Source organism: Dipodomys merriami, unplaced genomic scaffold (genome assembly GCF_024711535.1).
Source record: "Dipodomys merriami isolate MVZ:Mamm:240054 unplaced genomic scaffold, mDipMer1.0.p SCAF_6, whole genome shotgun sequence".
NCBI classification, from domain to species: Eukaryota; Metazoa; Chordata; class Mammalia; order Rodentia; family Heteromyidae; genus Dipodomys; species Dipodomys merriami.
The window spans coordinates 1517488-1540980 of NW_027206179.1; the positions used below are offsets into that span (position 1 = coordinate 1517488).

At 55.4% G+C, this 23493-nt stretch overlaps 1 protein-coding gene across 4 annotated transcripts; it reads left to right on the forward strand.

Moving 5' to 3' along the window:
• The first annotated feature begins 706 nt into the window (after positions 1–706).
• On the forward strand, positions 707–23110 carry Tyk2 (tyrosine kinase 2). Of its 4 annotated transcripts, none has more exons than XM_070002293.1 (25): positions 707–791; positions 1463–1706; positions 3202–3412; positions 6109–6232; positions 6308–6455; positions 7973–8136; positions 9009–9381; positions 10583–10792; positions 10876–11033; positions 12295–12403; positions 12499–12688; positions 12784–12887; positions 13235–13420; positions 13536–13623; positions 14491–14618; positions 16006–16141; positions 16225–16379; positions 17354–17504; positions 17711–17808; positions 18030–18222; positions 18914–19032; positions 19446–19618; positions 19874–19991; positions 22031–22141; positions 22216–23110. In XM_070002293.1, exons 3-25 carry the CDS (start codon positions 3283–3285, stop codon positions 22348–22350), a joined length of 3501 nt encoding a protein of 1166 aa, XP_069858394.1. In that variant the 5' UTR covers positions 707–791; positions 1463–1706; positions 3202–3282; the 3' UTR covers positions 22351–23110. The 4 variants fall into 4 exon arrangements, 3 of the variants coding, with proteins under 3 accessions (XP_069858394.1, XP_069858395.1, XP_069858396.1); XM_070002294.1 differs by having other exon boundaries at positions 709–791; positions 1503–1706; XR_011367867.1 differs by lacking the exon at positions 22216–23110 and having other exon boundaries at positions 19446–19586; positions 22031–22118.
• The last annotated feature ends 383 nt before the right edge of the window (positions 23111–23493 follow it).

Sequence of the window (23493 nt, forward strand, 5' to 3'; positions counted from 1 at the left end):
TCAGACCTCAGCCTCCTGAGTAGTTAGGATTACAGGCGTGAGCCACCATGCTCGGCTGCTCTACCACTTGAGCCACAGCTCCAGGTTGGTTTTGAACTGGAGCCTCAGATCTGCCTCTTGATTTTTTTTGGGGGGGGGTGGGAGGGAGTCCCTCAGCTCCTCAGCTCAAGGCTAGCGCTCTACCACTTGAGCCACAGCGCCACTTCCGCCCTTTTCTGTGTATGTGGTGCTGAGGAATGGAACCCAGGGCCTCATGCATGAAAGGCAAGCGCTCTACCACTGAGCCACCTTCCCAGCCCCCAGATTACAGGAGTGAGCACTGGTGCCCAGCTTCAAGCTCACTTTCGCAAAGGCAGCCCGGATCTGACAGCCAAAGCAAGGGTCAAAAGGGCCAAGCCCACCAAGGACTTGACAGTGAACGCTCCAGGTCGTGCCCCGGGGTCACGATCGACCCACGGGATCCACACACTCTGCCCAGAGACCACACGCTTCCGCCCGCCCTAGCGGTCATCCTTTTCCACATCGCCGCGGGCACACTGGCAGCCAATCATGAGCTCAGTTTTGCTTCCGGGTTCCGGACCGACCAATCGCCTTTGAGTCGAGCGCCGCCACAACCAATCAGCGTGAAGCTCACCTGGAGACACCACCAATGGGGACACGCGGCGGGCCTCCCGCGGGCATGCGCGTATCTGGGAGCCAATGGGAAGGGGCGTCCGCGCGGCCCGGCGGCAGCGGCTCCCCGCGGCGGTGGGGCGGGTCCCGGGTTCCAGCCTGAGCCCCCTCCACCCAGGGTGAGTCTGGAACGGGGAGGGCAGGGGGAGGGGAGGGAGAGGGGCTCCCAGGGGGCGCGCCGGGGAGCCAGCAGGGCGCATGCGCCTGGCGGGTCTGGCGAGCCCCGGGTCCGGATGTCCAGCCAGTGCCCCCCGCAGTTACCGCCCGGAACCGCCGGGTTTGGAGGCGTTGGTTTATTCTGGGGGGGCGGGTGCAGGTTCCACCCTGGCTGGAGCTCTCCGGAGGCCGAGGAAGGGAGCTAGCACGCCCATCCCCAGCGGGAGCCGGCCCAGCCTCTGGGAAGCGCCGGCTGTATACCCAGGCAGCTCTGGCCGCCGCTCTCCAGTCTTCCTCACAGTCCTCTGCGGCAGGCACCCCGATCGATCGCGTCTTATTCTCCAGAGAGAAGCCCCAGGCCAACATTCCCCTCTTCCCAGTTCCTTGCCATAAACCAGTAACAACCACCCCCCCCCCCATCTCTGGAGTCCTGACTCTGGATTTGGGGGAACCTAGCTGGACAGGAAAGTCCGCAGGGCCTGGAGGTGCAGGGGATTGAAATCATGACAGGAAAGAAAACCGATCCCGATACTGAAACCCAAACCTTGGTTGAATTAATGAACTCCTACTTTTCCTCGGGCCCTCCCTCTTCCACGCTACGGTCCATTCTGATGGTGATTTTATTCTGATTTAGATCGCATTTGTTTGCTTGTTTGTTTCCTACTGGATTCAAGGACCGTGCTGAAGATGTAACACGCAGAACCATGTTGACCGCGGGCTGTTTTTCCACACCACCCCCCTCTCCTCCCCCCCCTTCTCTCCTCCCCACGGGCAACCAGGACCAGAGTAGCTGAGCGAATCGCCTGAGCTGACTCAGGAAACTACAGCACAATCCCCATGTCAGCATTGTTTGAACACAGCCTGATTATTTCAGAAAGGTTGGTTCCGGGTGGATTTTTGGGAGGGAGGGAGGAAGGACAGACTTTTCATATTGCCCACTACCGTATAGAGCTAGAGTGGATTTTTTTTTTTTTTTTGGTGCCTATCCTGGGACTTGAATTCAGGGCCTGAGTATTATTTCTGAGCCACGGTTCCATTTCCAGTTTTTAGTTGCTTAATTGGTGATAAGAGTCTCATGGAGGGCTGGGAAGGTGGCTCAGTGGTAGAGCACTTGCCTTGCATGCATGAGGCCCTGGGTTCGATTCCTCAGCACCACATAAGCAAAAAGAAAAAAGCCAGAAGTGACACTGTGGCTCAAGTGGTAGAGCGCTAGCCTTGAGCTGAAGAGCAGACGGACAGCGCCCAGGCCCAGAGTTCAGGCCCCATGACCGCACCCAAAAAAAAAAAAAAAAAAAAAAAAAAAAAGAGTCTCATGGGCTTTCCTGCCTGGGCTGGCTTCCAACTTGGATCCTCAGATCTTACCCTCCTGTGTAGCTGGGACTACAGGTATGAGCCACAGGTGCTCTGCTTCTTTTTATTATTTTTATTTTATTTATCTTAATTTTAATGTTATTTCTGAGTCAAATCTCTAGCCCCGAAGTGGATTCTTATATTGGTGCAAATTTATCCACAGAAGAGAACTTTCACACCACAGAAGAGAACCTTCACACTGTGCTTACTAGTGTCCACCTGTAGTCCCAGCTGAGGCAGAAGGATCTTGAACCCAGATATTCTCAAAAAACAAAAAAATAGGGGGGGCTGGGAAGGTGGCTCAGTGGTAGAGTGCTTGCCTTGCATGCATGAGGCCCTGGGTTCGATTCCTCAGCACCACATAAGCAGGAAAAAAAGCCGGAAGTGGCGCTGTGGCTCAAGTGGTAGAGCGCTAGCCTTGAGCTGAAGAGCTGAGGGACAGCGCCCTGACCCAGAGTTCAGCCCCCACGACCGGACCCAAAAAAAAAAATACTTGGACACTGGTGGCTCTGACCTGTAATCCTAGCTACTCAGGAGGCTGAAAGCTGAGGATCACAGTTCAAACCTAGCCAGGGCAAGAAAGTTTGTCAGACTCTTATCTTGAATGAGCCATCAGAAAAGCCAGAAATGGCTCGAATGGTAGAGCACTAGCCTTGAGCACAAAAGCTTAGTGATAGTGCCCAGGTCTTGAATTCAAGGCCGGGGACCAAGAAAAAGAAAGAAAAAAGAGGAGCTGGGTGCTGGTGGCTCACACCCTAAAACGTGGGGGGAAGGGAGGGGTTGATGTTAGCATGGCTGACAGGTGGTATAGGTAGGGTCCCGCCCACCCCAAATGAGTTGATTGACAACCCATTCTCCAATTAAGCATGGACATTATTGCCAGGGAGGAGAATTGGGTACTTAAGGTTCCTCAGACCCAGGGAGCCCCAAATTTGCCCCTCAGGCCTCTGCCCAGGTGGATGCAGCTAGTAGGGCTATCTAGTGAGGCTGGCCTCGTGGCTGACACTGTCTGTCCCTCCCCAGGTGTCTGCCGTGAGGAGCGTGTCCCTTCAGAAACGATTTCCAGCCCAGTCCAGCGAGCCCACAGCGGTGGACGCACGGCCCATGGCTGCCGTGGGAAGTGTGAAGGTGCTACTGCACTGGGTCGGCCCCGCAGGTGGGGAGCCCTGGGTCACCTTCAACGATTCCCTGCTGACTGCAGAGGAGATCTGTGTTCAGATCGCACACAAAATTGGTGAGTGGGGGGGGGGGGGGCTGGAGGCGGGGCACAAGACCAGCCCCAGTCAATTTTTTCCTTTTTATTTTTCACTCAAAGCTGGCATTTTACCACTTGAGCCACAGCTCCACGTCCAGCTTTTTGGTGGTTCATTGGAGATGAGAATCTCATGGACTTTCTACCTAGGCTGGCTTTGAACTGTGATCACCACATCTCAGCATTTTAAGTAACTAGGATTACAGGCATGATTGGGGTCTTGCTAATTTTGCCTGGGCGGACCTCACACCCCCTATTCCTGTCTCTGCCTCCTCAGTCGCTGGGATTACAGGTGTGCACCACTGTGCCTGTTCATCAGCTCCAGTTCATAGGAGGGAAGATGACAGAAAATGTAATAAGTGATATTGAGAGGATGACTATTTGGAGCGCTGAGAAGGTTTATTCGAGGAGGTGTTGTTTGAACAAAAACCCTTCAAATAGGGCAAGGGGAGATGGTACCAGGCAGAGCACACAATATGTGCAAAGGCCCTGGTGTTGGAACTTGCCAGGGACAGAAGGAAGCCTGTGGGGCTGGAATGGGGTGATTGAAGGGAAGAAGGGAGGTGGCGACAAGGGAGATTGCCTTGTGAACCTGTGGGAGGATTTGGGATTTTATTCAGTGTAAGGAGTGAGGCGTAAAGGGTTCTGAGCAGAGAAGGACGTGTCTAGACCGAGTGCTTACTCACCTGTGCTCTTTGGCTGTGGTCCAGGAAACAGAGTCTGATACAGAATGGATTCTGGGAAATGATGGGAGAGAGAGAGAGAGAAACAATCTCTCGCCAGGCTAGATGTTACCTTGCCTGGTAGGATGGAGGAAGGATTCTTTTTTTTTTTTTTTTTGGTTGGTCATGGGTCTTGAACTCTGGGCCTGGGCGCTGTCCCTCAGCTCTTCAGCTCAAGGCAAGCGCTCTACCACTTGAGCCACAGCGCCTCTTCTGGTTTTCTGGTGGTTCGTTGGAGATAAGAGTCTCACGGACTTTCCTACCCAGGCTGGCTTTGAACCTCGATCCTCAGATCTCAGCCTCCTGAGTAGTTTAGGATGACAGGCGTGAGCCACCAGCTCCAGGCTTAATTTCAGTGTTTTATTGTAGCTAGGATGACAGCTTCATACCACCAAACCTAGCTAGGGGTTGAGATGCTATTTCACTGAATTTTTTTTTGCCCAGGCTGGCCTTTAACCACAGCCCTCTAGATCACAGCCTTTTGAGTAGCTAGGATTGAAGGCATAACCAACTGGTACTTCCTTTTTTTCTTTTGGTCAGTCTTGGGCTTGAACTCAGGGCCCGGGCACTGTCCCTGAGCTTTTTCACTGTAGGCTAGCGCTCTACCACTTGAGCCACAGCGCCACTTCCAGCTTTTTTCTTTTTGCTTATGTGGTGCTGAGGAATCAAACCCAGGGCCTCATGCATGCAAGGCAAGCGCTCAACCACTGAACCACCTTCCCAGCCCCCTCCTCTACTTCTTATAAAGCCACAAATACCATTCTAGGGGCCCCACCTTCTAGACCCATGTAATTTCCCAGAGACCCTTCTGGAGATGAATATCCCAGCATTGATTCACTCCTCTGGCCATCTTTTCCCCCCTCACCACCCCACAGATGTCTTTCTTGATGTTCATGCTAAGAAAGGGGTGTGCCTTCCTTCATGGAGAAGTTGGTTCTGCTGTCAGAGGGGTACAAGGAGCCACAAAGAGCCCTGGATAGTTCCTCCAACCACCCAGCCGAGGGAACGGTGCCCCCTCTATGGGTTTGAGGAAGCAGGGGAGCTTCGGGGTGACTGGTGTCCATTCTCAGAACTGGGAAGGAGAAGCAGGAACAGAATCCAGGGCATGATAACAGATGCCGGCGAGAGCTGTTCAGGCTGAGGGCTCAGACCTTCTCAGCAGGAAGTGGGGAACTCAGACATTGTGTGACTGTTTTCTCTCACAGAAAACCAATGCCTCGCCAGGCGTCAGTAGCTCATACCTGTCATCCTAGCTGAGATCTGAGGATTGTGGTTCAAAGCCAGTCCAGGCAGGAGAGTCCGGGAGACTCTTATCTCCAATGAACCACTGGGGAAAAAAAAGTATGGAAGTGGAGGAGCTGTGGCTCAAATGGTAGAGAACTAGCCTTGAGCCAAAAAGCTCAGTGACAGCACCCAAGCCCTGACACACACACACACACACACACACACACACACACACACACACACACACACACACACACACACCAATGCCTGAGTGAATCAAGGAGAAGAGGTTCACTGTGACTCACAGTTTTGTAGGACGTGGCCCAGTACTGGTTGCTTTGGGCATGTGGTTGAGACAATGTAAGGGAAGCAGCTTGTGTCAGGGCCAAACTGCCCTCATCATAGCTAAGAAGCAGAGAAGTCAGCAGAGTCTAGTCTCTGGGACATTCGACTGCCAATAACCTAAAGACCTCCCGCCAGGCCTTGCCTTGTTCCATAACCTCCTAATAGCACCCTCCTCAGGACCAGTCCTTTAATGCACAGGCTGACTTGAAGAATGAGTCTTATAGAATGTATATTTGGCGGAGGGGACATACTTGGGGACCTTGGATGAGATGTGTCTGGAACAGAGCACATCAAAGGAGTCCTTTGACAGCAGGTCGTAGTGGGATATTTCTTTGGCGTTAGAGTTACAGGCAAATCTGAGCTGATCTCATTGCTTTCCTGTCCCAGGCATCACTCCGCCCTGTTTCAATCTCTTTGCCCTCTTCGATGCCCAGGCCGGAGTCTGGCTGCCCCCAAACCACACCCTGGACATGTCCAGAGACACAAATATGACGCTGTTATTCCGAATGAGGTGGGTAAAGCCTGAGGGAAGGCTTGTCCCTGCGTGTCCTGGCGTGGGCCAGGTATATTCCTTCCCTTCTTGCAGGTTTTATTTCCGCAACTGGCATGGCCTGAATTCTCAGGAGCCTGCTGTGTACCGCTGCGGATTCCCAGGGGCTGAAGCACCCTCAGAACGGGCAGAGCAGGGGGTGCAGCTCTTGGACTCAGCCTCGTTTGAGTACCTCTTTGAGCAGGTATGCGCAGACTGTAAAGAGTCGTCAGCTCCCTCTCTGATTCATGATAGCGAATCCGTCTCAGCTCATGTCAGCTGGTTTCCTTCAGTTGCCGGAAGAGTAAAAGACCTTGGGCTGGAGCTGGGGATGTGGTGTCTTTCAAAGTCAGGCTCATCGGGGCTGGGAAGGTGGCTCAGTGGTAGAGCGCTTGCCTTGCATGCCTGAGGCCCTGGGTTCGATTCCTCAGCACCACAGAAGCAAAAAGAAAAAAGCCAGAAGTGACACTGTGGCTCAAGTGGTAGAGTGCTAGCCTTGAGCTGAAGAGCTGAGGGACAGCGCCCAGGCCCAGAGTTCAGGCCCCATGACCGGACTCAAAAAATAAATAAATAAATAAACAAAGTCAGGCTCATCACAGGGACAGCGCCCAGCCCAGAGTTCAAGCCCCATGACCAACCAAAACAGAGAAATGTACTCATTGCCAAAGTTAGGCTCATGGAAGGCTGAAACAAAAGAACCATGAGTTTAATGCCAGTCTGAAATCCATAACAAGACATAGTTGTAAACCTATTTGGTTATTATAAATTCATATTTTTTTAAAAAAGTAAAAAACAGCTACTCAATGGGGCTGGGAAGGTGGCTCCGTGGTAGAACACTTGCCTTGCATGCCTGAGGCCCTGGGTTGGACTCCTCAGCACCACATAAGCAAAAAGAAAAAAGCCGGAAGTGGCGTTGTGGCTCAAGTGGTAGAGCATTAGTCTTGAGCTGAAGAGCTGAGGGACAGCGCCCAGACCCAGAGTTCAGACGCAATGACTGGATCCAAAAAAACAACAACAACAAAAAAAACAGCTACTCAAGAGGCTGTGATCTGAGGATCACAGTTCAAAGCCAGCCCAGCAGGAAAGTCCCTGAGACTCTTTTTTTTTTTTTCCCCTGCCCACCCCTCCCATTCTCCCTGAGACTCTTATCTCAAGTAAACCACCAGAAAACTGAAAGTGGCACTGTGGCTCAAGTGGTAGAACACTAGCTTTGAGCTGAAGAGCTGAGGGACAGCGCCCAGGCCCAGAGTTCAAGCCACATGACCGACAAAAACAACAACAACAACAACAATGGGGCTGGGAAGGTGGCTCAGTGGTAGAGTTCTTGCCTTGCATGAGGCCTTGGGTTAGATTTCTCAGCACCACATCCGCAGAAAAAGCTGGAAGTGGTGCTGTGGCTCAAATGGTAGAGTGCTAGCCTTGGGCTGAAGAGCTGAAGGACAGCGCCCAGGACCAGAGTTCAGGCCCCACAACTAACAACAACAACAACAAAAAAACAACAAACCAGTGTGGATTGAGTACTGGGATTGATTAGTGATGTCTATTAGTGGCCTAGGATTAATTAGTGATGTCTGTTACAGGCACAGGATTGAATTGATAAGATTGTATTTAGCCTTTCCTAAAAATGATGACTTCTCCCTCTACAAAATGCTTACAGCCAAGCAAGTAAATTTCTCTAGCTATAGAGAGTAAATCTGTTCTCCCTCTTCTCCCCACTCTCAGGGCAAGCATGAGTTTGTGAATGATGTCGTCTGCCTATGGGAGCTGACTAGTGAGGAAGAGATACACCACTTTAAAAACGAAAGCCTTGGCATGGCCTTTCTGCACCTCTGCCATCTCTCTCTCTGCCGTGGTGTCCCTCTGGAGGACGTAGCCAAGGAGATCAGGTGTCTGGGGACACTGAGTTGATGGGTGGAAATGCCTTTCCCATCAGGTGGCTGGGATGAACCACAGTGTTGAAAGAAGAAAGGAAATAGAGAATGGGAGAAGAAAGGAAGAAGGGAGAGAGGGAGGGAGGGAGGGAAGGAGGGCAGGCAGGAGGGAGGGAAGGAAGGAAGGAAGGAAGGAAGGAAAGAAAAGAAAAGAAAAGAAAAAAGAAAAGAAAAGAAAAGAAAAGGAGAGAAAAAAGCAAGCTATCTGCCATACCGGTGGCAGGTGCAAGGGATGACAGGGGGAAGAGGACAGACTAGGGAGCACAGGGAAGGATTTTGTGACCAGAGCTGTGCCTTTTAGTGATCATCTGAAAATGAAAGAATGGGGCTGGGAAGGTGGCTCAGTGGTAGAGCGCTTGCCTCGCATGCATGAGGCCCTGGGTTCGATTCCTCAACACCACATACACAGAAAACGCTGGCAGCGGCACTGTGACTTAAGTGGCAGAGCGCTCGCCTTGAGCCAAAGAAGCTCAGGGCCAGCGCCCAGGCCCGAGTTCCCACCCCAGGACTGGCAGGACATAAAAAGTAAAAAAAAGGAAGAACTCCAAGTGGGGCTTGGAACTCAGGGCCTTGAGCTCTGGATGGCTGCCCGAGGCTCCACGCACTCCCAACCCTGAGCCACACCTTCAGTTCCAGCTAGAGACTTACCTGCCCCGGGGCTGGCTTCGAACCTGGATCCTTAGCCCTGTGGAGTTGCTGGGATTACAGGCGTCATGGAGCCACCAGGGCTGGACCGTTGTGTGTGCCTGTTTTCTAGACAGGTGACAGCCACTTGGCCTAGGTGATGTCACCCAGTGTGTCACCCCGCCCCCCTCTCCCCACCCCAGCTTCAAGGACTGCATCCCGCGCTCCTTCCGCCAGCAGATCCGCCAGCACAACGCGCTGACGCGCCTGCGCCTGCGCAGTGTGTTCCGCCGCTTCGTGCGCGCCTTCCAGCCGCGCCAGCTGTCGGCGCACGCCGTCATGGTCAAGTACCTGGCCACGCTGGAGCGCCTGGCGCCGCGCTTCGGCGCCGAGCGCCTGCCCGCCCGCCAGCTGCAGCTGCAGGCCCAGGCCCCGGGGCCGCCCTGCTACGCCCAGGACGCCCGGCCGGGCCCCGAGGACCCCGGCCCCGACTCAGCCCTCCCCCCCGGGCCCCCCACGCACGAGGTGCAGGTGACCGGCACGGGGGGCATCCAGTGGCGGCCGGTGCGGGCCGAGGTGAGCCGGGCCACGCTTCTGCCCTCGGGGGCCGGGGGTGGGAAGGGGGTGTCTCCATTCATCCCCGGTGAGGCTGCCCAGGGCCTTCTGTGCTTGGGAACTCTGTGTCTGTGTGTGTGTGTGTGTCTGTCTGTCTGTCTGTCTGTGTGTCTTGGTCCTTTGGCTTGAACTCAGGGCCAGGGCGCTGTTGCTGAGCATTTGTACTCAGGGCTGGTGCTCTACCATTGGAGTCACTCTTTAGAAATTTCGAATTCTACAGATTGCCCTGCGCAGGACACGGCTTTGAACTACATGATCCTCAGATCTCAGCCTCCTGAGTAGCTAGAATTACAGGCGGGAGCCACCAGCGCCCAGCTTTGGGAGCTATTTTTTTTAGTGTTCTGTTCTACGAGTTGACATCTGCGCCATGAACCTCCAGGGGCCCCAGTGCAGGGGACAGAACCCAGGGCCTCATACATGCCAGGCAGGCAGGCGATCAGCCACGGATCTGTACCCCAGCCCTGGGTTTTTTTTTGTGTGTGTGCTTGAACTCAGAGCCTGGGCACTCTCCCTGAGCTTTTTTGCTTGGTGCTCTGTCACTTGGGCTGCAGAACCACTTGGTGGTTAATTGGAAATGAGAGGCTCACAGACTTTTTTTGCCCAGGCTGGAACGTGGCAGGGAGGGTGGGGAGTGGATGAGTTGGGTCTCTCTTCTGCTCTGCCAGAGATTCTGGCTTCTGCCCTGGATAGTTTGTATTACTTGTGGCCATAGGTGGCAGGTTCCCCAGCTCCTGTCTTGCCCCTGGGGGTATAATCAGGCATGATGTATGTGTGGGGCATGGGCTGGCCTGGTAACCTCCCATTCCAGCTAATCTATAGCCTAAGACAGAGGATTACCTGAGCTTCATAGGCCGCTTGGGATGTGGCTCAAGTGGTAGAGCACCTTCCTTACAAGCATTAGGACTTGAGTTCAAACCCCAGTACCACCAAAACCAAACTTTTAGCTCCAGTAGCTCTCTCCTGAGCTTCTACCTACTCAGGAGGCTGAGATCTAAGGGATCATGATTTGAAGCCAGCCAGGGCATGAAAGTCTGTGAAACCCTGATCTCCAATGAACCACCAAAAAGCCAGAAGTGGAATTGTGAGTCAAGTGGTAGAATCTCAAGAGCACAAAGCCCTGAGTTCAAGTAAACAGGCCTTGTTCCCTATGTCTCTACCCCAGGTCCTGGGTTCCCAGGATCCCAAGGGCGGCAGCAGGAACCCCCAGGCCCGCCCGTCCCGGAAGAAAGGCAAGGCCCACCCGGCAGGACAGCAGGTGGTGGGCAGGCCCTGGGAGTCGCCCTGGACCTACTTCTGTGATTTCCAAGACATCTCCCACGTGGTGCTGACAGACAGCCGCGTCAGCATCCGCCGGCAGGACAACCAGTGCCTGGTGCGGCCCGGGCCGCAGCCCGGGGAGGGGCAGCGGGGCAGCTCGGACCCCCACTGCCCACCTGACGTCCCCCTGGCCCACAGGAGTTCAGCCTGCTTTCTCGGGCCAGCGCCTTGTCTTTCGTGGCGCTGGTGGATGGCTACTTCCGCCTGACGGCCGACTCCAGCCACTACCTGTGCCACGAGGTGGCGCCGCCCCGGCTGGTGATGAGCATCCAGGATGGCATCCACGGACCCCTGCTGTGAGGGGGCGGGGCAGGGAGGGGCGTGGTCAGCACACCGGGGAGGGGGGCGTGTCTGGGAACCTGTTCACTGTTGAGTGCATGTGCACTGTCCACATAGGGGTGTCAGCTCTAATGTGTGTGTGTGTGTGTGTGTGTGTGTGTGTGTGTGGTCCTTAGTGCACAGGGTTTGCCTTCATCAGCATGCATACGTGTTTCCAGGAATTGTGCACATGTGTCTGTGAGTGTGCAGGGGCAAACACCCACCTGTCCCAGGGCACTTGCGCACATGTGCCCGGGTGTGGGCGTGTATGCCCAAGTGTGCAATGTATCTGTAGCACTCACGTGCATGGCACTCAGTGCGCTCACAGACATGGACATGTGTGCAACATGTATGTGTCCTGTACATGCACACATGTGGTACACTCATGCATGCATGCTGTATTTTATACGCATTTGTGGACACCCACACATGCACGTGTGCCTATGGGGCACGTGTGTAGACGAGGGCTTGGGTGGTGTGGGTACCCGGGCTAGGTGTGGTAGCACGTCATGGTGAAAGTGTCACTCTGGAGCTGTCAGCCCATTTCCTTGGATGTTTAACTGCTTGTGTTTGTCTCTTATGTTTGTGATTGGCACTACCTACGTGTCCAGCAGCTTTTACTGTCCATTTGTGCTTTTGTTGTGCTTTTTTTGGGATTGAACTCAGAGCCTGAAGCGTGCTAGGCTGGCACACTCGTTGAGCCATACTTCCAGCCCTGTTTTGCCTGTTTTTTCTGTCGGTTGAGGGGGTTGAACTCGGGGTCTCTGTGCTGTCCCTCAGCTCTTCAGCTCAAGGCGAGCGCTCTACCACTTGAGCCACAGCACCACTTCCAGTGTTCAGGTGGTTCATTGGAGATAAGAGTCTCCAAGGACTTTCCTGACCGGGCTGGCTTTGAGCTGTGATCCTCAGATCTCAGCCTCCTGAGTAGCTAGGATGACAGGCATGAGCCACCGGCACCCAGCTTGCTCTGGTTATTTTTGTGTGTACATGTGCCAATACTGGGGCTTGAACTTAGGGACTCACGCTCTTGCTTGTCTTTTTCCACTCAAGGCTAGAGCCCTACCACTTGAGCCACAGCTCTGCTCTGACTTTTTGGTGGTTCTTTGGGGATAAGTCTCAGACTCCTATCCTGGCTGGCTTTGAACCTTGATCCTCAGATCTCAGCCTCCTGAATAGCAGGGATTACAGGTGTGAGCTCCTGGCCCCTCGCTTCATTAAGTCCTCTTGTTGCCCCTTCAGGGATCCGTTTGTGCAAGCGAAGCTGCGGCCGGAAGACGGGCTGTACCTCATTCATTGGAGCACTAACCACCTGTACCGCCTCATCCTCACAGTGGCCCAGCGTGACTCGGTGGGCCTGGGCTGGCGAGGGGTGACTGACGGGAGCCTGGCTGGGCCACACTGTCTGCTCAGATCTCTGCTCACTGTCCCTTCCTCCCACCGCAGGCACCCGGGGTGCGGGGCTTGCGCCTCCGGAAGTTCCCCATCCTGCAAGAGGCCGGGGCCTTTGTGCTGGAGGGTTGGGGCCGCTCCTTTGCCAGCATCAGGGAGCTGCGGGTGGCTTTGCAGGGCTGTGCCCTGCGGGCTGGCGAGGACTGCTTCCCCCTGCGCCGCTGCTGCCTGCCCCGACCTGGAGGTAGATGCGGAGGGTGGGGACCAGAGTCTGGGCCTGGCATCTCTTTCCCCCCTCCCCAGCCAGCCCCTATCTTGTGATTTCGCTTCTGCCCCTAGAAATCTCCAACCTCCTCATCATGCGGGGGTCGCGGCCCAACAGCCAGCCGCCTAATCTCAGCCAGCTCAGCTTCCACCGGGTGCATCAGGACGAGATCACCCAGGTGGGTGTGGCCGTGGTGGGCGGGGCGGCCAGAGGAGGCTGGGATACCGGGTCCAATGGGATGCAACACTCCCCCAAGTGGGCGTGGCCATCAAGTCCACTAAAAACACCTCAGTGGGCGTGGCTACAGGGCTCTGGTGGGCGGGGCTTGGTCTAAGGGCTGGGTGGCAGGATTTCAAATCACTGGCCGTGTTCGTGGGCGGGGCGTGCGGTGGGCGGGGCGTGCGGTGGGCGGGGCGTGCGGTGGGCGGGGCGGGCGGTGGGCGGGGCGGGCGGTGGGCGGGCCCCTGGCTGCTGCCCCATGGTGCCAGCTGGGCCTAAGGTCCTATCCTGTGCGGCTTCCCACAGCTCTCCCACCTGGGCCAGGGTACAAGAACGAACGTGTACGAGGGCCTCCTACGTGTGGGGGTCCCTGAGGAGGAGGAGGAGGACAAAGTGGACAGTGGGAGCTCCCTGGAGCCATGTGGAGGTCGTGGGCAGGAGCTACGCGTGGTGCTTAAAGTCCTGGACCCCAGTCACCACGACATCGCCCTGGTGAGAGCGAGCCACCAGCCCTGAGCTGGCTGTCGTGGGGAGGGGAACGGGACAAGCGGGGGGGGGGGGGAGAGGGGAGCTTTGCAGCCCCACGACCTGCCCCGTTCCCCCTCAGGCCTTCTACGAGACTGCCAGCCTCATGAGCCAGGTCTCCCATGCACACCTGGCCTTCGTGCACGGCGTGTGTGTGCGTGGCTCCGAGAGTGAGTTGGGACCCCATCCACACCCACAGCCCTTTGCAGACACACCCATTTCCCTGGCTGTACCCCCACTCCAGGCTTTGCATGTTTTCTGAGCCACCCCCCCTCCCCAGCCCCTCTGATTACCCAAACATGGCCTGGATCCTGACTCTGAGCTAACCTTGACCTTCCCTCCATCACCCACCCCTGACTGCCAACTCTCTTCCTACATCCTAACCCCAGATTACACTTTGCCTGCCCTCAGCTGTACCCCAACTTTCCATCTACCCTCTGATGGCTAGCTACACCCCCATCTCCATCTTCCACTTTGCCTTCTGCACCCCAGTCCCCATCAACCTTCCAACCGTAGGGGCACAGTGGCCCGTGCAGTCCCCCAGTCCTGTTGTGACCCACCCCCCAATCCTCCCACACCTCTAGCTCTGCCATGCAGCCTGCTTAGAGCTGGTGCCATCCATTACCCCTCCCCATGGGGCCCTCCAGGAGTCTTAAATAGATCCCAAGCCAGGCTCCTGTGGCTCACACCTGTCATCTTAGCTACTCAGGAGGCTGAGATCTGAGGATCGCAGTTCAAAACCACCTGGGGCAGAAAAGTCTGGCTGAGAGACAGCTCCCAGGCCCAGAGTTCAAACCCCACAACTGACCCCCCCTCCAAAAAATATAGTGGGATCCCAGTCTTGCCATAGTGGGACCCAAGTGTGTAGTCATCCTTCCACTCCATCCCCCCATTTCTCTTGTGAGTCTCTCCCAAACCACTCCCCCCTCCCCCCACACACATTCCCCAACCCCGACATTCTGCCCCGGCCCCTGGAGAAGGGGGGCAGATGGGAGATGTGGGGAGGGGAGGGTCCTGGAGCAGCTGGATCTTCGCAGACATCATGGTGACGGAGTACGTGGAACACGGGCCCCTGGATGTGTGGCTGCGGAGAGAGCGGGGCCACGTGCCCATGGCCTGGAAGGTGGCAGTGACCCAGCAGCTGGCCAGTGCCCTCAGCTACCTGGTATGTGGCCTGCAGGTGGCACTGTTGTCAGCCAGAGGGGCTGGGGAGCCTGGGCATTGTCTGGGGAGAGGACACACACAGCCCTACTCCACAAGCTGGTATCTGGCCTTGACTGCCTTTTATTATTATTATTTTGTGTGTCCTGGGACTTGAACTCTGGACCTGGGCGCTGTCCCTGAGCTTTTCTGCTCAAGCCTAGCACTCTACCACTTGAGCTACAGCACCACTTCCAACATTTGGTGGTTCATTGGAGTCTCACAGATGTTCCTGCCCAGGCTGCCTTTGAACTATGATCCTCAGAGCTCAGCTTCCTAATTAGCTAGGATCACTAGCACCTAGCTTCTCTTTCTTTTTTGGGCTGGTAATAGGGCTTAAGCTTAGGGCCTTGTGTTCTGCTCCAGGCCGGCTCTCTACCCCTTGAGCCATACCCTAAACTAGGACCTGGGATTTTTTTTTTTTTTTTGTCAGTCATGGGGCTTAAACTCTGGACTTGGGCTCTGTCCCTGGGCTCTTCAGCTCAAGGAGAGTGCTCTACTGCTTGAGCCACAGTGCCACTTTCGGTTTTCAAGTGGTTTATTGGAGATAAGAGTCTCACTGACTTTCCTGCTCCAGCTGGCTTTGAACCATGATCCTCAGATCTCAGCCTCCTGAGTAGCTAGGATTACAGACGTGAACCACCAGCACCCGGCTTGGGACCTGGGATTTTTGTTGGGAAGAGACAAGGACAATTCATAATTCATAGTTCCTTATGCGTTCCAGGGTTCTTGAATGTTCAAGTTCCTTCTATGAAATGATACGGTGTACATTGGGTATGGTGGCTCATTGATATAATTCCAGCTACTTGGGAGGCAGAGATAAGAGGATCACAGATGGAGGCCAGCCAATCCCCCCACAAATAAAACATAGGAAAACCCTATCTCAAAATAAGATAGGCATACTAGCACACATCTATGATCCCAGCACTCCAGAGGCTTAGACAGGTGAACGGGGAATTCTAGGTCAGCCTGAGGCTACAGAGTGCCATGTCTCAAAAATAAAGGAATAAATAGGTGGGCTGGGGAAGGTCTCACTCATTATGGAGGTGAGGGAAGGAGTGGGGAGGATGGGGGTGGGAGAATGTATCAGGGGAAGGAACAGGTAACGCCAAGGCCCTGGGGCAGGAGGGTGCCTGGCACAGGTATGAGATTAGCAATGGGGTCTTCTGGCCTTTGGTCCTTGGAAAGAGCCTTGGCCACCAACTCAGCCCCCTCGTGCTGTTGCCTGGTTACAGTGCCAGAGTATGGGCATCCCATAATGACCATGGTGCCCTTTGCACATAAATGTCAATAGAGTTTGGGGACACAGTCTGTGGTCACCCCTTTCCGTTCCTGTCTCCCACCACCCCCAGGAAGACAAGAGCCTGGTTCACGGTAATGTGTGTGGCCGAAACATCTTACTAGCCAGGCCAGGGCTGGCAGAGGACACCAGCCCATTCATCAAGTTGAGTGACCCCGGTGTGGGCCTGGGGGCGCTCTCCAGAGAGGGTGAGTGTCCCAACGGGGCAGGGCACCAGGGACGGGGTGTCCCTCCTCTTTCCACCCTCCGTGACCTCTGGCCTTGTCCGCAGAGCGTGTTGAGCGCATACCCTGGACGGCTCCCGAGTGCCTGACCGGCGGAGCCAACAGCCTGAGCACCGCGGCCGACAAGTGGGGGTTTGGCGCCACCCTGCTGGAGATCTGCTTTGATGGGGAAGCCCCGCTCCAGGGCCGTGGCCCCTCTGAGGTACATCTAGGACATCCCTGGGCCTCCAGCTCCTAGGGTTCATCGCTGCGCTTTTGCTTTTGCTTTTTTGTCGTGGGGCTTGAACTCTGGGCCCGGGCGCTGTCCCTCAGCTCTTCAGCTCAACGCGAGCGCTCTACTACTTGAGCCACAGCACCGCTTCCTGCCTTTTCTGTTTATGTGGTGCTGAGGAATCAAACCCAGGGTGTGAGGCAAGCACTCTACCGATGAGTTAGTGGACAAGTGTGGGAGTTTATACCTGTAATCCAGATAATTAGGAGGCAGAAGTAGGAGTAAAAACAAATCTCAAGACTTGGGACTTGGGACTCACGCCTCTAATCCTAGCTACTCAGGAGGCTTTGATCTGAGGATCACAGTTTGAAGCCAGCCCAGGCAGGAAGTCTGTGAGTCTTGTATCTCCAATTAGAAAACCGGATGTGGCACTATGGTTCAAAGTGGTAGAGTACTAGTCTTGAATGAAAGAGTTCAGGAGCACCACCAGGCCCTGAGTTCAAGCCCCTGGATCACTGCCTACATCAACAACAAATCTCAGGACCCTATCCAAAAAATTATAAGCCAAAAGGGTTGGTGGTAGAGTGCCTGCCTCACACTGAGTTCAGTTTTAAGTACCAAAAAAAAAAAAAAAAAAAGTACAGAATTAGCTCACTGTGCATGGCTAGAAAGGATAACTATATGGCCCAGCCTGTGCAAAGGCCCTGAGGCCTTTCAAGCATTGAGGAAGCAGTATTACAAATCACCACAGGCTTCAAGGATGGGTGGAAGCCAGGGCACTAAGGACCCACAGGGAACCTGGAACTTGTCTCTGCCGCTCTCTGGGAGCCTTCCCTTCCTGTAACACTTGGGAATGAAGAGTCAGGCACTTAGCTGGGGGCCTTATGCTCCTAGAATTTGGCTGGGCTCTTGGAGAAGGGTGTCATAGATGGGGTACTCACCCCCTCCCATCTCCTGGTATGTAGAAAGAGCGTTTCTACCAGAAGCAGCACCAGCTACCCGAGCCCTCGTGCCCTGAGCTGGCCACACTCACCAGCCAGTGCCTGACCTATGAACCTGCCCAGCGGCCGTCCTTCCGCACCATTCTGCGCGACCTCACGCGGCTACAGCCCCACGGTGAGCCTCAGGGCCGCGCTGGGCCCCTGGGGAGTGGGGATGGACAGGGGTGGGGTCCCTGAGGTCTCCATACAGAGGCACATACAGGCAGCTGGGGGAGGGGAGGGGGGCTCACCTTGTGATCCCCAGAGTGGGTTGGGCTGGCAAGTGGCTGGAGGTCTCTCTCTCTCTCTCTCACACACACACCCCCACTGTGGCTCTAACAGATCTAGTGGATATCTCTACCGTGAACCCCGACTCCCCGGCCTCGGACCCCACGGTGTTCCACAAGCGATATTTGAAAAAGATTCGGGATCTGGGCGAGGTAAGGGGGGGCCGGGGATGGGGGGGTCTTCTGAAGCCAGGTGGTCCCTAGGGGGGATCTGGGGGTGATGCAAAGCCCGCAGCCGAGGCCCGGGTGCATGCAGCCCGGAGGTCCTCCATGGCAGGGCTGGGCGGGGCCCAGGACTTCCAAAAATGGATCATTCCCGAGGCCTGGCCTGGCAACCCGAGGCTGAGGGCCGACCCTCTCTCCTGCGGACACAGGGGCACTTCGGCAAGGTCAGCCTGTACTGCTACGACCCCACCAACGATGGCACCGGGGAGATGGTGGCCGTGAAGGCGCTCAAGGCGGGCTGCGGGCCCCAGCCCCGCTCGGGCTGGCGGCGGGAGATCGACATCCTGCGCACGCTCTACCACGAGCACATCGTCAAGTACAAGGGCTGCTGCGAGGACCCAGGTGGGCGGGGCCAGGTGGCGATTGGCTGGGCGCGGGTGGGCGGGGCCCCTCCGGCCAATTAGAATGTCATGACGCACCAGGGGGCGTGGCCAGCCAGGCTCCTCTTCCCTTGAATGGATTGAAGTCCAGGGGGGGCGCTGGTGGCTCGCACCTGTCAATCCTAGCTTCCCAGGGGGCTGAGATCTGAGATGCGCAGTTGGAAGCCAGCCTGGGCAGGAAAGTCCGGGAGAGGTTTGTTGTTTTGTTTTGTTTCGGTTGTAGGGCTTGCATTCAGCGCCCCCCGGGTGCTGTCCCTGAGTTTTTGTGCTCCAGGCTAGCGTGGTAGCACTTTGAACCCCAGTGCCACTTCCCGTTTTTGAATGGTTAGAGAGTCTCACAGGGACTTGCCTGGGCTGGCTTACAACCACCATCCTCACATCTCAGTCTCCTGAGTGAGTAGCTAGGATCTCAGGCTTGAGCCACCAGCACCTGAGACTCTTATCTCCAACTAAGTAGCAGAAAACCTCGAAGTGGAGTTGTGGCTCAAGTGGTAGAGCAACTGGCCTTGGGCAGAAAAGCTCAGGGACAGTGCCTCCACCCCTGAGTTCAAGCCCCAGGACCTTTCCCCTCCCCTCACACGCTGGGCCTTGGGCACATGTGGGTGGGTAGTGACTTTGCCTTCTCTACCATGGCCCCGCCTCCTCCGTGCCAGGCGAGAAGTCGGTGCAGCTGGTCATGGAGTACGTACCTCTGGGTAGCCTCCGGGACTACCTGCCCCGGCACAGCGTCGGGCTGGCTCAGCTGCTGCTCTTCGCCCAGCAGATCTGCAAGGTGGGCCGGGCTGAACCCCTGCTTCCAGAACCTGTTACCTCTGCTATCTTCCTGCCCTGGACCAGCCCTGTCCAGTCTGAACCTGCTCATTAGGCCTGATCATCTTGTCCTTGGACTGACCTGCCTCTGCCCTCCCCCAACCCTCTTCTGCAATGCCTAACACAGGTCCTACTCCTCTTGTCTGGCCACGCCCACTAATCAGACCACGCCCACCATCCTGGCCACACCCAGCCCCGCATCCGCCTGTACCCTCTAGCTCCACCTGCCATCCTGCCCTCCCAACCTGACCGGTTCCCCTACAGACTCAACCTGTCCCCTTCCCCTGGCCATCAACTCAGGCCCTGCCACCCACTGCTACCCCCACCCCGAAGCCCCAACGACCCCTGACTCGCCCCGCCCCGCCCCGCCCCTAGGGCATGGCCTACCTGCACGCCCAGCACTACATCCACCGAGATCTAGCCGCGCGCAACGTGCTGCTGGACAACGACAGGCTGGTCAAGATCGGGGACTTTGGCCTAGCCAAGGCCGTGCCTGAAGGCCACGAGTACTACCGCGTGCGCGAGGATGGGGACAGCCCCGTGTTCTGGTGACCAAGGGAGGGGGGGTGTCGCAGTGTGAGGGAGATGCCATTTGGAATAGCAGTAGTGCAGCAGCCTGCACAAGGGCCTGATGCTAGGGGAGCTGGGTGTGGCCTAGGGACTTGAGGGGGGCGGAGCCAGCTGGGCTTGGCCCTAGTAGATCTTCCCCAGGGACGGCGTCCTCCCCGCCCCCCCACCCCATGAGAGCTGGACTCCCCCACTCAATACAGCCTCAGCCCTGAGAGGCCCCCCTCCTCGCCCAGGTACGCCCCAGAGTGCCTGAAGGAGTGCAAGTTCTACTATGCATCTGACGTCTGGTCGTTTGGGGTGACACTGTACGAGCTGCTGACACACTGTGACTCCAGCCAGAGCCCTCCCTCGGTGAGCGCCAGCCCCCACCCCACGCGAGTGGGAAGGTGGGCAGTCAAACCACATCCTTGGGAGGTTGAGGCAGTAAGATCAAGAGCTTGAGGCCAGTCTGGACAAAAAAAAAAAAGCACAACCCTTTCTTACAAAATAAAAATAAGAGTTGGGGTGTAGCTCAAGTGGTAGAGTGCTTACCTAGCAGGTGGGTTCAATCCCTAATACCAAGAAAACAAAATCCCCCTCTCTATCCTAGCCTTACAATTCTGATATTTAACATGGGCCGCTTATAGTTCAGGCCTTTTTTTGAGGGGGGGTCGGTTGTGGGGCTTGAACTCTGGAGTGTGGGTGGGGCTGGGTGCCGGTGGCTCATACCTGTCATCCTAGCTACTCAGGAGACTGAGATCTGAGGATCCCAGTTCAAAGCTAGCCTGGGCAGGAAAGTCCATGAAACTCTTATCTCTAATGAACCATCAGAAAACCGGAAGTGGCGCTGTAGATCAAGTGGTAGAGCGTTAGTCTTGAGTTGAAAAGCTAAGGGACAGCACTCAGGCCCAGAGTTCAAGCCCCACAACCGACCAAAAAAAAAGTGTCTCATGGACGTTCCTGCCTGGGCTGGCTTTGAACCACCATCCTTAGATCTCAGCCTCCGAGTAGCTAGGATTACAGGCGTGAGCCACCGGTGCCTGGCTGTTGGTTCGTTTTGACAGGGTCTCACTATGTAACCCCAGCAAGCTCCAAACTTGAGATCTTCTTTTGTTTGGATTTTTTGGCTTTTCCTTTATTTTACTGGGGAATCGAACCCAAGACATTGCACTTGCTAGACAACCACTTTGCCACTGAGATACATCCCAGCCAGACTTGAGGGCTTATTCCATAATGGTTTGTCATGGTAGCATGACAAACAGGATGAGCCTTTTCTGTGGCCACAGGGACCCCCCCCCCTTTTTCTGGTGTAATTTCCATGACTTTCTCTGATTGGCCCTGGGTGCATTTGGTAACCAATCACTGAATAGCCATGAGCCACTGTGAATGGCCAGGCCTGATGTGGGTGGGGCAGCCAGGAGAAGGTTCTGTTATTCAGAACGTCTTCATAGCCCCAGCTACTGGAGATTGAACCAGGAGCAGCACTGAATCCTAAGAGTTCTGGACCAGCCTGGGCAACATAGCAAGACCCACATCTTATTGTTGTTGTTGTTGTTGTTGGGCATGGGACTTGACCTGAGGGCCTGGGCGCTGTCCCTGAGCTCTTTTGCTCAAGGCTAGTGCTGTACCACTTTGAGCCACAGCGCCACTTCTGGATTTTTAGTGGTTCATTGGAGATAAGAGTCTCATAGGGACTTTCCTGCCTGGGCTGCCTTCAAATCACGATCCTCAGATCTCAGCCTCCTGAGGAACCGGGATTACAGCCATGAGCCACCGTGTGGCTTAAATTTTTTTAAGTTTATCCATTTGGGTTTGATCGTTCATAGCTTTGATCCCTGATACCCTGATGCCCTAAGGATCATGAGTTTGAAGCCAGCCTAGGCAAAGTGAGTGAGAAGGGAAGAGAAGGAGGGATGAAGGGAGGGAGAGACCACTGGAGGGAGGGAGCCTTAAATGGTAGAGCGCTTGGAGAGTGTGCAAGAGACCCTGGGTTCCATCTCCAACACCAAAAGGAAACATAGCCAAGCGCTAGTGGCTCAAGCCTGTCATCTTAGCTACTCAGGAGGCTGAGATCTGAGGATCGAGGTTCAAAGCCAGCCAGGTAAGTCTGTGAGATTCCTATCACCACAATTCACTTCTATCACCACTTGAGCTGTGGCTCAAGCCGTAGAACACTACTAGCCTTGAGGGAGGAAAAAAAAATGCCCAGAACAGTGTCAGGGCCATGAGTTCAAGCCCCAGGACTGCCTCCAAAAAAAAAAACAACAAAAAGCAAAAACAGGAAAAATGGCTTCTGGGCAGAGCCGCAGTCCTGCAGCCAAGGTGGGATTTGAACCCCCACAGTGGAGAGCCAAGCCCCCAGCCTCTACCCAGGCTTCTCACCCTGGCCGCGTCGTCTCTCTATGCCATAGAAATTCATCGAGCTCATCGGCCTCACCCAGGGCCAGATGACAGTGCTGAGACTCACCGAGTTACTGGAACGAGGAGGGAGGCTGCCGCGGCCCGACAGGTGCCCCAGTGAGGTGAGCCGGGTCCCCTCCACCCCACCGCCCCCCACAGACGAGCAGCACCCCACCGCCCTATTCTCCTGCCCTAGGTCTATCTCCTCATGAAGAACTGCTGGGAGCTGGAGGCCTCCTTCCGCCCGACCTTCCAGAACCTCATTCCCATCCTCAAGATGGCTCATGACAAGTACCAGGCCCAGGCCCCTTCGGTGTTCAGTGTGTGCTGAAGCGCGGGGACAGGTCAGCGCCCGGAGCAGGCCTCCCGGACCTACAGTCTAGACACCACCTCCACTTCTGTAAACTTGTTTTTCTGTGTGCCAGCCCTGGGGCTTGAACTCATGGCTTGGGGGCTGTCCCTGAGTTGTTTTGTTTTGTTTTGTTTTGTTTTGTTTTTCTTAAAGCTAGCACTCGGCCATTTGAGCCCCTGCTCCACGTCTGGCTCTTTGGTGGTTCATTGGAGATAAGAGTCTCACAGACTTCCCTGTTTGGGCTGGCCTCGAACCACAATCCTCAGATCTCAGCCTCCTGAGTAGCTAGAATGACAGACATGAGCCACCAGCGCCCAGCTAACTTTTAAACTTCTGCTCACCCCTAAGCTACTAGCTAGGCTGGGGTATAGCTCAGTGGCACAGCCTACAGTTTAGCCTACAAGATGCCCTGGATTCCATCCTCAGCACCCAACACAAGCGCACACACACAAGAAAGGCTAAATCACCAACTCGATCAGTTTCCGGTACGCAGAAGGCGCTCAGTAATGACTTGTTAAATGCCCAAAGTATGTGGGGAGCCACCTTCCCGCTGGGTAGGACGCGGCCGGGCTGGACCCGTGTGTGCTGTGAGGCCTAGGTAACGCTGGCCCGGCCTCTCTGGGCTTCACTTTTGCGCCTGTGGGAGCGGACGTGTTTGCTACCTCGCAGGACTGATGTGGAGGAATGCTGGGGGTGGCCCCGAAATGGTGGTAATAAACATTCCATTTTTGTGACCCTGGTTGTTTGTCACCGTTGCTGCTTGAGTCACACGCATCTGTGCACGGTAATGCCATCATTACCTTCTTCAAAAAGCACTTCTGAAGACTGTGTGGCCGAGAGCAGTGGGTCACGCTAGTAATCCCAGCCGTCTTGGGCTCCACCTCAGTTAGAGGTAACACACTGTCTGAAAGAGCTGTGCATGTAGCTCACTGACAGCACTGTTGCCTAGCGGGAGTTTAACACACACACACACACACACACACACACACACAATCCTCTTGATCCAGGTGTAGTGATACAAACCTGAAATCCCAGGATTAAGAGTCTGAGCCAGTCTGGGCTACAGACCAAAATTCTGTCTCAAAGAACAAAACCAAACACTAAGCCTAAGAAAGACAAAAA